At 33.3% G+C, this 14,606-nt stretch overlaps 1 protein-coding gene across 11 annotated transcripts in view; it reads right to left on the reverse strand.

Moving 5' to 3' along the window:
* LOC107271374 (potassium voltage-gated channel subfamily KQT member 1) overlaps positions 1 to 14,606 on the reverse strand; it is a 116,237-nt gene that overhangs the window by 76,313 nt on the left and 25,318 nt on the right. For 5 of the 11 annotated variants that reach the window (XM_025091868.1, XM_025091166.1, XM_025091259.1 and 2 more), the window contains exons 3-4: positions 1,890 to 1,974; positions 1,251 to 1,464 (exon numbers count right to left, since the gene is read on the reverse strand). In XM_025091868.1, coding sequence (XP_024947636.1) covers positions 1,251 to 1,459 — 209 coding nt within the window. In that variant the 5' untranslated portion in view covers positions 1,460 to 1,464; positions 1,890 to 1,974. Of the gene's footprint in view, positions 1 to 1,250; positions 1,465 to 1,889; positions 1,975 to 14,606 lie in introns of those variants that run through there. The other 6 variants (XM_025091777.1, XM_025091320.1, XM_025091746.1 and 3 more) reach the window with 2 other exon arrangements.

The following is a 14,606-nucleotide window of genomic DNA, read 5'->3' on the forward strand; positions in this document are numbered from 1 at the left end:
ACAGGAAAAACTGAAAAACAAATATATCGACGAAATTATCGTTTTGTAAAAATTTGAAAAAACTTACTGTTCTCGTATATACAAGTATTGATGATTATAAATATGACCCAAAGTAACGTTTACATATTGAGCTGATGGCTCGGTAGGTAGAATGCCACGCCTTTCTTCGAAAGTTCAAATCCTACTCCTAGTACTGTACGAATGGATGTACCCAACAATCACGGATTTAAATCTACAATGGGGTGACGTAAAACAAGATCCCTTTCAATGGTCTGTTTCAATTTCTTCATATCGACATCATCAAACGTCAAACTTCAAAAAGGTTGAAATGTTGTTTTTCAAAGTCTTTATGCGTTTGGTATACCATGAGTACATCAAGCATTCAGATTAGGAGACAAAGCCAATTCAATTTCAGGATACACACTAAGAGCGTTATGAATTGAAGTTACTGCCAAATTATACATTACGCAAGACTTCGTTTTAAGTGCCAATACAAAATGCAGCATCGCAAAAAAAGAGTCCAAATGTTCCAAATACTCAAACTTCGAAATAAATATGGAAAAAATGCGGAATCGATATCAGTTTACGCTCCAATGTATTTGTATTATTTAAAATTAAAAGAATTAAAGGAAATGACAAAACGTGTAAATACAAATTTTAATCATACAAAATGTCCTGGTTCGAACGTCTGGTTGAGGAAAAGTAAGTGAGCAAAAAGTCTCCAAAAAAAGTTGTCGAGTTTCGCTGAAACTACTTCGCTCATAAAAGAACCTTCTCAACGGAGATAACCTTTCTCGAGATTGTATAATCATATCCAGTATTCCCCAAATGGTACCCTCCTAGCTTTCTTGCCAATTTTATGGAGAGTCTTGAGAGAAAGAAATGAAACAAAATTATATTCAATCTAATGGTAGGTTATATGTATATGTATGAGTTTCCAAGTTGCCTCATTTCCACAAAAACCAAAATTACTGACGTTTAGCATCTTTCTGGATGTCATCAATTTAAATACCATATTATCAAAGAATTTCTGTATTTGTATTGAAATGAGGATCTGAAGATTGATTAGTCCTAGTATTTCACATGTATTAAAAAAACAGTTTACAGGTATAGGGGAAAAGTATCTGAGACGACATCGGAAATAACACAGAAAATTGTATAGACTTTTTTCTCTGTACTTATTTTTGTTCCTCTATTTTCATAGGGGAAAATACGTAGGAAGTAAAACGGACTCCTTTTCTAGTACTTACCGTGGGGACTTTTGATCCATATCTAGTGCGTGAAAACGAACACTCAGGGATGGCGGTGCTGAGGGGGAGTAATAGCTGGCCGAATTTGTTGTGTTGGAATCGGCAGAACCCTGCTGTGGATTGGCAGACCGAGACTCTGAAGACGAGGTCAGCAGAGGTCGATGGAGCAAACCCGGACTGTCAGCTGCCGATGACGTCTCCGACGTCATTATCGCTAGTAAAATAGTCGAGGCTCAATTTCATTTTAACGTTGAGGCTATTTGACTTCATGTATAGATAAAATAAGTCGAATAAGAGTACAAACTTTTGATTGAAATACTTGGATTACAGTACTGCGAAGAAGGTAGAAAGGGGGACATATAATTTGGTCTACTACCAAAGAAAAGAAAAAAATCCAATTTTTTGTCAATATCAAGCTCTAGCCAGTTGCTTAGGAAACTCTCACCAAGATTTGATTAAATTCAAAGCACTTCTTTGAGCCATTTGTTTTATACTCCGATAAAGAAGAGACAATTTTTTATATAGTCAAATCCATCATTCGTTAAGATGACATTAAAAACTACGAATTTCGAGGAAATTTCATTTGAATACACCCATATAAGTTTAATTGATTTCTTTATGCTACATTGCCAAACTTACCGTTCCTATGTCAGCTGGGCGATTCGCTCCTTCTTCGATCAGTCATGCCGCCAGGGATCTAACGTATTCTCGTTGGTTCGAACATCTGAAACGGTTAGAAAAGTCCTTTCCAATAACGAGAAAAAGTCCCGTGGCTTTGGACAACGGTTATCCTTAAAAACTAAGAAAAAGCAGATCCTCTAACTGAAATATATTTCGTAAGCCAAGTGGTTGGAAGAGAAACGAAAGAGAAATAGAGGGATGATAAGGATAAGGAGGGTGTTAGGGAATGTGCTTTATTAAAGCCAAGAGCCTTGGTTTGAAGCAACTATACAAAAGAGAGAAGGACGGAGGGAGGAGGACAGCGAATAGCTCGAGCATGTATCATACTTAAAAAATTCTGAAGAAAGGGAATAAGATTACGAAGGGCTACCAGATCAATAATTAGAACATTGCAATATTTCAATGATACTGATAGTCACCACTTCGTGCACCTTTTATAAAAATACGTTTTAGTACTCATTATACTTTTTTTCACTACAGTCGTAACACTTGTACCAAAAGTCTCTGAACTCAATATAATCCTAGCTCGTCATAGCCCGGTCCGGTGGACCGGAGGTAACATTTCATTTTCTCATGTACCGCATGACACGGTTTTTTGTAAATGATGTAACATTTGAACAAATTAGTTTTGCTATTAGCCTGTACTTTATTTTTCTTAATCAAAATCTGACGATTTTACTATAATCGAACCCACAAACTACGCATTTGTTCAAAAGTTATAGAGGAATCAAAATTTTCGGTCTGACAGACCAATGTAACGGCCTACAGGTCACAAAATAGGTGTGACGAGCTAGAATTAAGAGCAACTGTCATACGACGAAAAATAAAATATCTAAATTTGGTTAAAAGTTTGAGATGATCTTGAAATGTTCTAAATATATTCGTCTTTACAAATATTGTATAACTCTCCATACTACATAACTTTGGTTAGAACTATTTTTTTGTTGACTCTAACAGTCTGAAGATATATCAGGTGGTCAAAGTTATTGACTCACTCGACATATGTATATGTATGAATGCAATTACGCAACCAAAACGAAGTAACGTGGAAGTAGCACACAGCATCATGTACCAGCCATTAGATTCCGACAAAGTTTTATACTAAAAGTAGTAACAGTGGGGGACACACGAGATTAAAAAATAAGGAATGTATTTAAAAAAATAAAAGCAAAAAAAAGAGAATGGCCTTTGCGTAATTCCTATAGAAGCCTGGAATAAAAAAAACAGCGTGACCCGTCCGGATACGTGACTGATAAATATAAAAATTGTAGGTAACGTCTTAAGCTACCTATAAACATAATACATTAAGTGTATAAAATTTCTAAGTATTTTTAAATATTTTTAATAGGATCAATCTGTATCTCCATAAAGTAATCTGAAAATGTCACCAGTAACTTGCAGTATGCACTTTGTAAACGAATAGTCTGACAAATTCTATAAATAGAGACAATTAAGCGATAACATTAAGAAGCCATTCAGCAGCAACAAGTTCTTCATTGAAAATTTAATTGTCTGAGTGCCAAGACTCAAAGCAAATCCAAGAGTAGCAATCCGACTGCCAGACACAGACTCGCAGCCCCGATCGTTATACACGTAACATGTTCTTTGCCGCTAACGTATCAAAGTGCGAGCTGAAAGTAGAATAGGAGTAATAAGAGTCAGCCAAAGGAAAGGCAAACAACGAAACGCAGTGTGATCATACAAAAATCCTCGGAAACATATCTTGACGATAATGAGAAAATGACTAAAAGTCAAAACAACCAAAGTGATGGTGGAGTTTACGTAATTATACATGACGCAATTTCGTATGGTACTCGTGGCTTAGGGTAGTGTTTGAGACTTAATAAAATATTGACAAATCGTGTGGATAAGATAAAAGAAAATTTATAGTTTTGTATTTTGAACCTTGCGAATTTACTAACAACTGATAATAAGTAATTTACTTGGGTTGTAACATACAAATTTTCCTTTTTTCTCCCCCCGCTGTTTGATCACGCTGTTCTCTGCTTTGCAACACTGCAGCAAGACTGTACGCAAAAAAAAATTAAAAATTCAACATAAATTTTTAAACGTGGTCAAACTTCTAGATTTTGTATTGATTAAAAGAAATAGAACATTTGAAAGAATCTTCATCAGTTTAGTTTACGGAACTCAACAACAATTATTTTTAGTATATTCCTAATGACGCGTTACTGTAGAATTAATAATATAATAAAATCTAGTGACAATTCCTCCACTAGCGTGCTTTTGAGATACTTTATCTCAGAAATATATCGGAAAACAACAATCATAGGTATTATGATTATCATGTTTCTAAATAAAGAAGAAAAACGTTATAGTTTGTTCACGTGTAAAATTTATTTTCGAAGGAACTTCTTAGTATGAATTTTAATATAAATGAGACCCTGAGACTGGAAATTTTACATATTTATATGAACTGCACGCGTCTTTAGTAGTGCATTTTATATTTTCATTAATGATAACGCTAAAGTGTAGAGACGTGGTTTCGGAGCCACGAACGTTCGACAACATGGTCACGCCAGGCTTCTGTTACGGTCACGCTATGCTTTAGACATTATTGCTCTGCTTTACGAGAAACAGAGACGTCATTGCACCAACAAATGTGATAGACAAAACCCATCGAATTCAAAATCCGGTAAACTGTAAAATATTTCTAAATAATTATCGTGATCGTATCCTTCGTCTTACCTGCTCCAAATTTTAGCACGATCGAGAATACATAGAATTAATCATTATGCTTTAAAAGTAATGACAATTATTGTTTTATATTTAAATTTATTTATGTTTTGTATAAGTAAAAATTCTCATTGCCTATAATTAGCCGTTTGCATAAGCACTAACATTTAGATAATTTCTCAAAATTATGATACTATACGTCATAGATAAATACTAATGAGCCTTTTATCATCAAAATTCAAATAGGTTATTGTGTGTTGTAAGTAATAAATTAATTTTACTTAAATATCAATACCTTATTTCTTGCATTCTCACCATATCATTATTTATAACAAGATCGATTCATGTCCGTAGAACAGTTTAAAATAATTAATAATCAAAAATGTATTAGTCTAAACAATATATAATATAAGCTACATGTAGGATATCATACAATAATGTTTTTCATTGAATAATTAAAAAAGGAATAATATTGTCCCTTTGAATCAGGAATATAAAATGACAATAGTCAATTACTCAATGTATTGAATATATAGGTATATTTTTTTGAGATTTTGAAGAAAAGTAAGAAGAAAAATCTACTCAGTAAATCCCAAATAAATGTATATGCGACAAACGAATGGAATAATTGAAGGGCAAGAAAATCTGTTAAGAAAGATCCTCTAGAATATAAGCTTATCGTGAAAAATATCCTGTCGCCACAATTCAGAGAGTAATGGTTATAAAAGACGCGGATATCCCTGTAAAAGTAACTATAGGCGATCAGTTAAATCGATTAAACTAAGTGAGCAAATAGCACATAGAATTTCACTTATTCGAAGGATAGCTGTTCACAAAAAGGAAAAAAAAAGAGTTGAAAAGGATCGAAGATAATAAAAGAAATGCAAAAGGAGGGAAGGAGAGTTTCGAGGTGGAAAGTGAAGAAAAAGAAAGTGGAGCAAAGAGAAATGAAGTAAAAGAGAGGCAGATGGATGCCGACAGGCCAAGTAGACAACACGAATAATTATGCTTGATTTAAACGCGACAGACGTTATGGCCTGAGAAAACATAACGAACCGCACATAACTGATCCGTGTCCCTACCTAATGCGTTCTATTTCCGTTACATACTGAGTTTCGCTTTTAAGTGGTACTGCACCCACGAAAATCTTAACGGCAAATTCCGCTAATGAAATTTAACATACGTGACGTCTAAACAAAATTAGTCAAACTATGCTAACCCGCTTATCATTAATGGCTTGAGTTTCACTGGCGCACATATAGAAAAACCTAAAACTGGCCACGAGTGTCACATGTCCATGTAGTTGTGCATCGTAAAAAAGAAATATTTGAATTGAATCGATTTTCATACAACTTTAGTATCGAAAGGTTTTATAAGCTTGCCCAGTCCGAATCTGACCTCATCTTTTGAAAATTCAAAAGTACAATTTCAATATGGTAAATTGAAAATGGAAAAAATTGTCGGATTTGAAACTTTCTGAAAAACATTATTTTCAATAATCCAATAACTCAAAATAGGACCTCGGAAAAGTCAAATCATATTTTATTTTTGGAACGTCACAAATTTGAAGTCAAATTCGGATTTAGCAACCTCGATAGCTATGAGACAATAACTTTTATAAAATTTGATAAATTCCATTTTTCTGGTTAGACTTTTATAATTTAGCGTAACACTTAAGCGGGTATACTTTAGGCAATACTCTAGGCATTGGTAAGCTCCATTTCCCCATGAGTATAGTTTATCCTGTCGAACGTGTATAATGACTGTATACTCGTAAATAATGTGTAACGTACAATCACTTTCTTCGGAAACTTATCTTTTCCTTATTCTTAAAACCCCGTATGGAATCGAACAAATGTTCCAAACGTTTACTAATATTTATCATTTCATAGGCATGATATAGATAGTCCATGGGTATTCTAACAAAAATTGTATGTTATCTTTACGTGGTTAAATTTCGGCAAAGTTTATTATTCAACCGATAAAAATATCGAAACTTGTATTCTCATATGATTATATCAATTTCAACAACTAAAAAAGATTATGATTTACGGAATTTTAGTATAAACTAATTAAACTTGTTTTATAGTACGTAAATTTATTTGAAAAGTAATTATATGAATTTTTATGAATAAGCTATATTATATCCGTGTAGGAGATTGATACACTATGAGCCATTACACTGTCGATTTCAGAAAATATATTTTATAAAGTCATAATAAAAAATCAGAACAAGTATTAGGATTTATGAATTTACCAAATATATTAATAGTATATTCATTATTTGTTCTTATAAACAATTTGACTATCCATCAAATTGAAATTTCAGTGCAAGGTAATTATACAGTTGTTAGACTTTCAATAGCAGTATATAAAGGTCGAATATGTTATTATGGACGAAAGAAGTTGCATGTAATATGTATTCTAATTTTAAGATACAGTATCAACATAAAAATGATATATAAAAATTGTATAATAGATTCATATAGCATCATTGTATTCTAAATTCTTGTTAAATGCGGTATCGTACATAGCGGTAATGACAATAGTATATTGCATAGTATTGTAATATAGTAGTAGTCTTCGTATTTCTAATTATGTAACCAATATGTTTTTATAAAAGCAGTTAACTGAAATACTCGTCATATTGAGAAATGATATGTAATTAATTATTTTAGCTGAGCGTCGAAAAGCTTGCTGTCATTTGACACAGGAGATATAGGATGTTCCAAAATGTACTGGCACTGCTGCGAAAGTAATTGCATCTCTCTCAGATACGTACGAATGAATAAAGATACAGCGATAGTCGCAGTACTGACAATAAATTTCAGAACATACCCATAATACCCTGCTCGATATTCAGCTGTCCGGAAATTTAAATAAGAGAATATAATTTCTATTGTTTCTAATAGGCTTATGATTGGCATTCAAAATTGCAGACAAGTTGCTACTCCATGCTTGAGGAGAATCGTATCGACTTTTCTACGTATGGGCAATTTACACGGACGACGACTGGAAAGGAGGAAATTCCACACCTAGAGATCGAAGCACAGAAAGCACTATCAAATGCATTTGACATTGCTTTCCGTGCTTTGACTTTTGGATTGTTCGTAATATGAATAATAAGCTTTACGTTTGAAAATCCTTTGGTAGTCACGTACAGACATAATATGTACTTTTCTTGGTAATCCTTGCGGCTTTTCCGTTTTTACAAAAGTACCAGTACTAAACTAATCCTCGGAAGCGATCTTTTTTTAGCTTCTATTCGGAAACATTTCGCAATCACTTTGTAAACACTTGGAAAGTACTTCTGAGCAATCTTCTTTACCCACTACGTGTGTAATGCTGTTTTACCGACACCGTTTGACGCACTATGTATCGACAAAGTTCTCGAAGATTGCTGACTGCTGGCAGTACAGAGTTGATTTCGGAAACTGCCTGACTACGTACACGTTTCAAAAAAATTTTTTCCCAAAACTTCTGAATGATGTCGCTGATCCAACATTATGAGTTTCGTTGTTTCTAATATGTAACTCATAATACCTATAAATCATATCTCTCTTGCAACGAATAAAAATCAAGAACAGTTTAGAATTTTTAATACATAAATACTCAAGCTTGAATATGCCATAAAAAAAAATTATAAATATACAATACTGAAAAGTGAAGAGTGAACCTTAATCACATACACAGTAAACAAGCATGTTTTAATTATCTACATACAACACACAAAAAAACTGAAAAAGAGAAACAACAAAATTACAAAAATATAATTATGGTCTATAAATTCGCAAAACATAGTTAACCAATCACAAATATATCTGTCGAGGGAAAAGATTTTTACATTCAAAGTCAAACTTTCAAAATTTTATTGAAAATCCAAAAAAAAAAAGATTTAAACGAAAAAAATTAAAATTAAACAAGAATCTAAGTGTTATTCGCTGTATAGCCTTGAAAAGCTTTTTTAAAATACGTCAACTATTGGTTGATAACCACGAAGGAACAAGCAATGTCTCCCTTGTAAACTTTCTTGAGAATATTCGTGGGTAAAACCTAAGAGGCCGAGGGGAGATATTACTATCGATGCTGAACGTTAAAGGGTAACTTCGTACCTAAGGGATTCTCGTAACTTGTCCCTTAATGAAGATTGGGTCTAATATATATTCGTGGTACGTGCATAAAGTATAAAAGAAAGGAATACGATAGCGTGACCTAAAATCTGTCTCACATCGCAGATCAAAATTGGAAAATTTTCTCCTGGTTTTTATAGAAACTGATCCAGCTTACTTGCACGCTACAGACCAAACCCATATTGGCAGACATACCGGACCAGCAGCTTGAAGTCAGCAACGTAGACGTAGCATTAGCATTGGACATAGCATATCAATTAATTCATATTGAATTTCACTATCCCCTGAATTCTGATAATTCGTCTGCTTACACTCGACCACATGAATTTATCAGACGATCTTGAACGAGACATTTCAGATACAGTAATCTGCATTCACGGCAGTGTTACAAAGCAGCTTTGACCTAATACCAAATACAATTGATGCCTGGGGCGAAAATGAGTAAATGTAGTTTCAGAATTAAGCTTTGTGTTCACTATTAACACTGTATTAACTGGTTTTGTGAACTGCGAATACTAAGCAGTATTTTCCAATAATGATGATTATTCATAGCGAGTAAATTGCAGCTATGACTAGTATATGACCAGCGGTGATTACATTGAAATTTTATAATCTGATGTTTTCATTTTTGAAAATCAACATATTTTATAATCAACATATCAAATTGATAAAGAAATTACGTATCTTGATTCATAACACTGTAACATTGCATAAACTCAAAAGTTCAGAACCTATAAAACTTATCTTGTTCTTTACCACAGTCAATCCGTGAATCAACTGTGAGGTCTAGGGGAGTCTTTTACATTGAAAGTCATGCAGAGATGGCACCTCCACACACATTTTATTCATGGATAAACCGTATGCACACGTGTTGCATAAATGAAGAATATATGAATTTTTATATATAAATACAGGTATACCTCAACAGTGTCAAGTTTTGTAATTTTATTTCAGCACAACAAACCTTAAATTAAGATAGACCAGGTTTGTAATTTACCTAAAATAATATGCATTGTATCAGTATAACCATGAGATTCCTAAATAATAATATTAGGTCACGGGTGGCAAAAGTTTCCTACTATTGATTTCACCGAATTCGTAATACCATAACCAGCCCTTATATATAAGACAAATTTAAAGTCTAATGTAACAAATTAATGGCCCCTGGAATGGGGTAGCTCGTGCAACCAGGGAAACACTTTATCAAAATAATATCAGTCATATATCATTTCATAAGATAACGTATAACTTTTCTTGCTAACTTTCTTGGATAAAAGTGTTGAGGGCAAAAATAAAATAAAATCGTCGAATCGCCTATAAATACAAAGTTTCACACGAAATGTTTATTTGCTCCATTTACTGACTTCTCAATCAGATTACTCAATTCTTAGAATCTTAATTTATTGTTAAATAAAACAGTGTATTTATCTTTACAGTAGAATTTTATTTAAAATAATCGTCATAGCATAACATTGCTATCTGTAGGTATACATGTATTAAGAATGAACATGAAATCATAATATTCAATGTAGAAGTGAAGATACTAAAGGAAAATAAAGCTGTCAGAAAATGGTAACATTTTTCTTCACCATTTAGCAAATTTCTACAGATTCTTAGAAACCTGCTGGCGAGTGTAATAAAATTAGCTTTTTATTAAGATGTTACTGAACTTTTTGTTTGCATCTGGAGCAACCATCCAGTACCAAAACTTTCTGTGTATTCAGGCCGAGCTGGGATATTGTGCAGCCAAGACCCACTGCCGTATGTACATACATAGTGATACAGTGATACAATCTACAGTCAACATAGTGTATACAGTAGCAGCCAAGTATGGTCGTATTTGTTTTATTTCGCGAAGACGAAGTAGCCTTAACCACTAAACGGCCATTTTTCCATGCGCGTAAATCGACCTTGGAATTCAATGGAGGAGAAATTTGAAATTCTTCCAAACAAATTCCTTCAGAAACTTATATTCCTCGAAGAGATATGAAAATTTAGAAAACAAATATTATTATTACGTCACCCCTATAAATGATAGAATATGCAATGAGGGAGAAAAATTTCTAGATCCAAGTTTAATTAAGTTTCTATATGTATATTATTCAAAAACTTTCTCTTTTTATTTTGGAACATTATTCTTCGACGGAATAAATAATGAATAATGAACAGGATTGTTCTTTCGTTAAGAATTAATTGTTCATATATACATGTATGTATACATATACACAATTTAAACCTGAACACATTTTAAAACCTGAAGGTTAAATAATCAAGAATTGCGAACAATAAATATTTTTTAGCACGTGCAAAATGCAAGGACCATATTCATCAATTAGTTGCATCATCAACGATTTTTTTCCTTTGGTTGATGGAAAAAAAAGTAGACGGGTACTTCGCACTTCCGACAACTAGCAACCACTTTGTCTGAATGAAACCCTTAACCTCGTCGACAATTTCTTAGCCCCCAAGGCACTCAATGAAATCAGACAAGAAAAAAGAAGCCCAGAGAGAACAGTTTTTTGGATTCGTTGAAATAGGAAATCTTCAATCATTTTGTCATTTCCTCTGATATCATTTTGAATGTAAAATATTAAAATGAAACCAAATTAGAGACAATGTCTTGCAGCAGTAATGAATTAAAATTTATATACGAATTTTTATATTGATCAGAGGAAAATTCGTGAAAGATTGATAAACTTGATATATGTACAGTAATATAAAATTTTCTAACAAATCAATATGCATAATTACCAAAAAACAATAATTCACTAAAAATTTCGTTTGGGCACTACAGACCACTGAGCTTCTATCAAAGACAAAGAATTCTAATAACAAGCTTCAACTTTTTCATTCTGGAACATGTATTTTGAATAATAATACGGTGTCTTTTCAGAGGAAAAGTCAAAGGTGAATCCAGTTGAGTGAGAAATAGCCACCGCGACGTCAGAGCTCAATGAAAAGATGCAGTCATGGTAAAGGTCAGGGTTTAAAAAATCATTAAAAGCGTGATGAAAAAAGAAATGAAGGAAAACAGTGGTACCACCTTCTCTTTGGAAGCTACCCAATTTTCGTAAACTTCCAGTTTAAAGTGGGCAAACCAACAAGCGTTTCCATTTAAAAACCTACAAAATCTGAATTTGGTTTTCCTAATACCCACATTGATACTGCGAAGCAGAACAGTCAATTAATCATATAACTTTTAATTTCCACTATCGAACAACGAGATCATATTTTTCAGTCTATTTTTCAAAATCTTATAAGGAACCTTTCAAAAGAAATTCGTAAAACAAACTAACCCAGTGTTTTTTTTTAACCCTCCAACATAACAGAGAGCCCCACCACAGTCGGTCCAGAACTTCAATGTATTTTTTTGACAGTTCGTAAGCGGTTCAATCCTTAGCAAAATACACGTGGTTTTCCATTTAAAAAAAAAAGTAAATATATACTAAGATAAAACAATAAAATATATTTAGCGCAAAACCATGCACTATAGTTATGTACCGTATGCCTACTTTGTAACAAAGATTTTATGCAGTGACACCTGTACCTCCATAGTCTATTATTGTATCGATCTGTCAAAAAAAACGTCGAACACATGGACCGACTATAGTAGCTCATACTTACCTATGAGACCCTATTTTTATGATACACCCGAAATTGTCATGTGAAGATGTATTACCTATACATCTAGATTTTTAGGTTGATGTAGATTTCATATAAGATGAACATTTTCTGTTAATCAACTAAATTTATTGTTGCGCATTATAATATTATTACATTAAAATTTCTAACCAACTATTCCAGTTGCTCATCCGCGAAGAACAATTTTCGTACAAACTTTATAAATAATCTATATATATATATATATATATATATATATATAATGTTTCCGTCTAGGAGATAAACTGCAACTGATTCTTGCTTGAACTAAACCTGATCCAAGTAGTACATTAAATAAGTTATGATTATGTACTTGTACTGAAACACGACGTACTCAGAATTTTGTTTAAACGAAACCTAAAGATCGCTTTCATTCCCAAGCCCCTTCTAATTACCCGACTAATAAAGTTCAAAAGGCAGCGCTGCTCAACGAGCTGCGAATTTACAGTTGACATTTATTTTACGTTTTATGACCAAGAAAACTACCAAATTTAGAAACGACCTAGTGCTTCCTGATGCTGAGTTCCCTTTAGTCATTCACGCGATGGAATATTTGTATAAGTGTTGAATACCTGAAATAAATCCGTGAGTGAAACTCTTATTAAATTATATTACGTTACGTAAATACAGTTGCGATTACAAAAAAAAAGTGAGAAAAAAGTTGCATTTAAGCGTCAGAATATACAAGCTAATTTCCTTTACCAAAAAAAGTGCAGAACCTGAAAAAAAACGTTTTAAGAAATAGTAACGCCAATCTGCTTAGTATTAAAATTACAATCATATGTGCGTGTATATACAATATACACCATATATATATTTATAGTCACGATAAGTCATGCACGTAAAATTCCGTGGGCACAAGCGATGCGTGTAGTAGTAAATATTTAAAAGACACGAGACAGCGTTTCCATGAAAATAGGTTCTGCTCTGAAAAGAAATGCCTGAATTTATTTATAAACATTCGGTCTGCCTTTGATAATCGTCCAGCCTGTTTCATGAATCTCGTCTAAGGGCTTCTCTTACAAGTTTCTTATAACTCTCACACATTTTTCGTTTATCTTTTTCGCCATGCTCCGGACCATCTTTCAGCCAAGATTTGTAATTAATATTTTTCATTATAAACAAAGCATCCAATCTTTCTCGGTCGGGAGTGTGAAAGTTTTAATAATTATAAAATAATCTTATTTTCATTTTTTGATACCTTAATAATTAATCACAGTACCAACTTTTGTACTGCTATAAAAATATTATATAGGATTATTAAGGGTTAGCATATCATCCGAATCACCTGATTTTATTATTGATATCAAACGAATTTCATACGATCAAACTTTATAGGACGCTAAAAACCCGTAAGGGACAGTGGAAAGAGTATACACATGTAGTACAAGAAAGCACATAGCCGTATACGTAAGATGTCAGGCTGTATTGAACTAAAAGAGGAGAGCACCGTGTCAGACCAGCCAGGATTCTACCGTTCGTCGAGCACAAATGCTTTGTTACAGGGTCGAGCTGGAACCCTAGAAAAATGTTGTATTGCCTGTTCTCTGTAATGGAACTTGCGGTCTGATTGACAAGGTGGGAATGGGACTTTCCGATTCCCAATTACGATGCCAATTACAAATTAAGACCTACTAGCTAAGAGTACAAGACGAGTGAAAAACAAAAATAAACGTCGAGAGGTAACGCACTCAGCGTACCATCTTAGAATTAGAACGCTTGTTATCATATACAAAAAGATACATTACCAATGGACTAGAAATGTGTATGTTCTGGCCGAACGAAGACACGAATGAACCTCTAAATCAGAAGTGATTGTTTTTAAGTTACGACCATTTTAAATATCAAAGTCATCGGATTCTCGCGTAGAAAAAAAAGAACAGGAAAAGTGTGACTTTATCGAAAGTGTGGCTAAATATTGTATTCCATACTTCAGAGAAAAAAGAGCCTATAAAGACTAAAAATTTGAGATTTCATCCTTAGCTACATTTTCAGAAACGCCACACTTTTCCATTTCCCTTTTTTTTTTCTACGCAGGCTATCATCCCTGAATCCGTTAAAGTTATCTGTTTACTGGAACTTGTCTAGATAAGCGCCTAGTCTACCACCTAGACTTGAGCCCATTAACTCCCAAGTGACCCTGCTGGGCTGATACCCCTTTTATAATAAATCACACCCCCCCCCCCCC

Source organism: Cephus cinctus, unplaced genomic scaffold, assembly GCF_000341935.2.
Source record: "Cephus cinctus unplaced genomic scaffold, Ccin1 Ccin1_scaffold0008, whole genome shotgun sequence".
NCBI classification, from domain to species: domain Eukaryota; kingdom Metazoa; phylum Arthropoda; class Insecta; order Hymenoptera; family Cephidae; genus Cephus; species Cephus cinctus.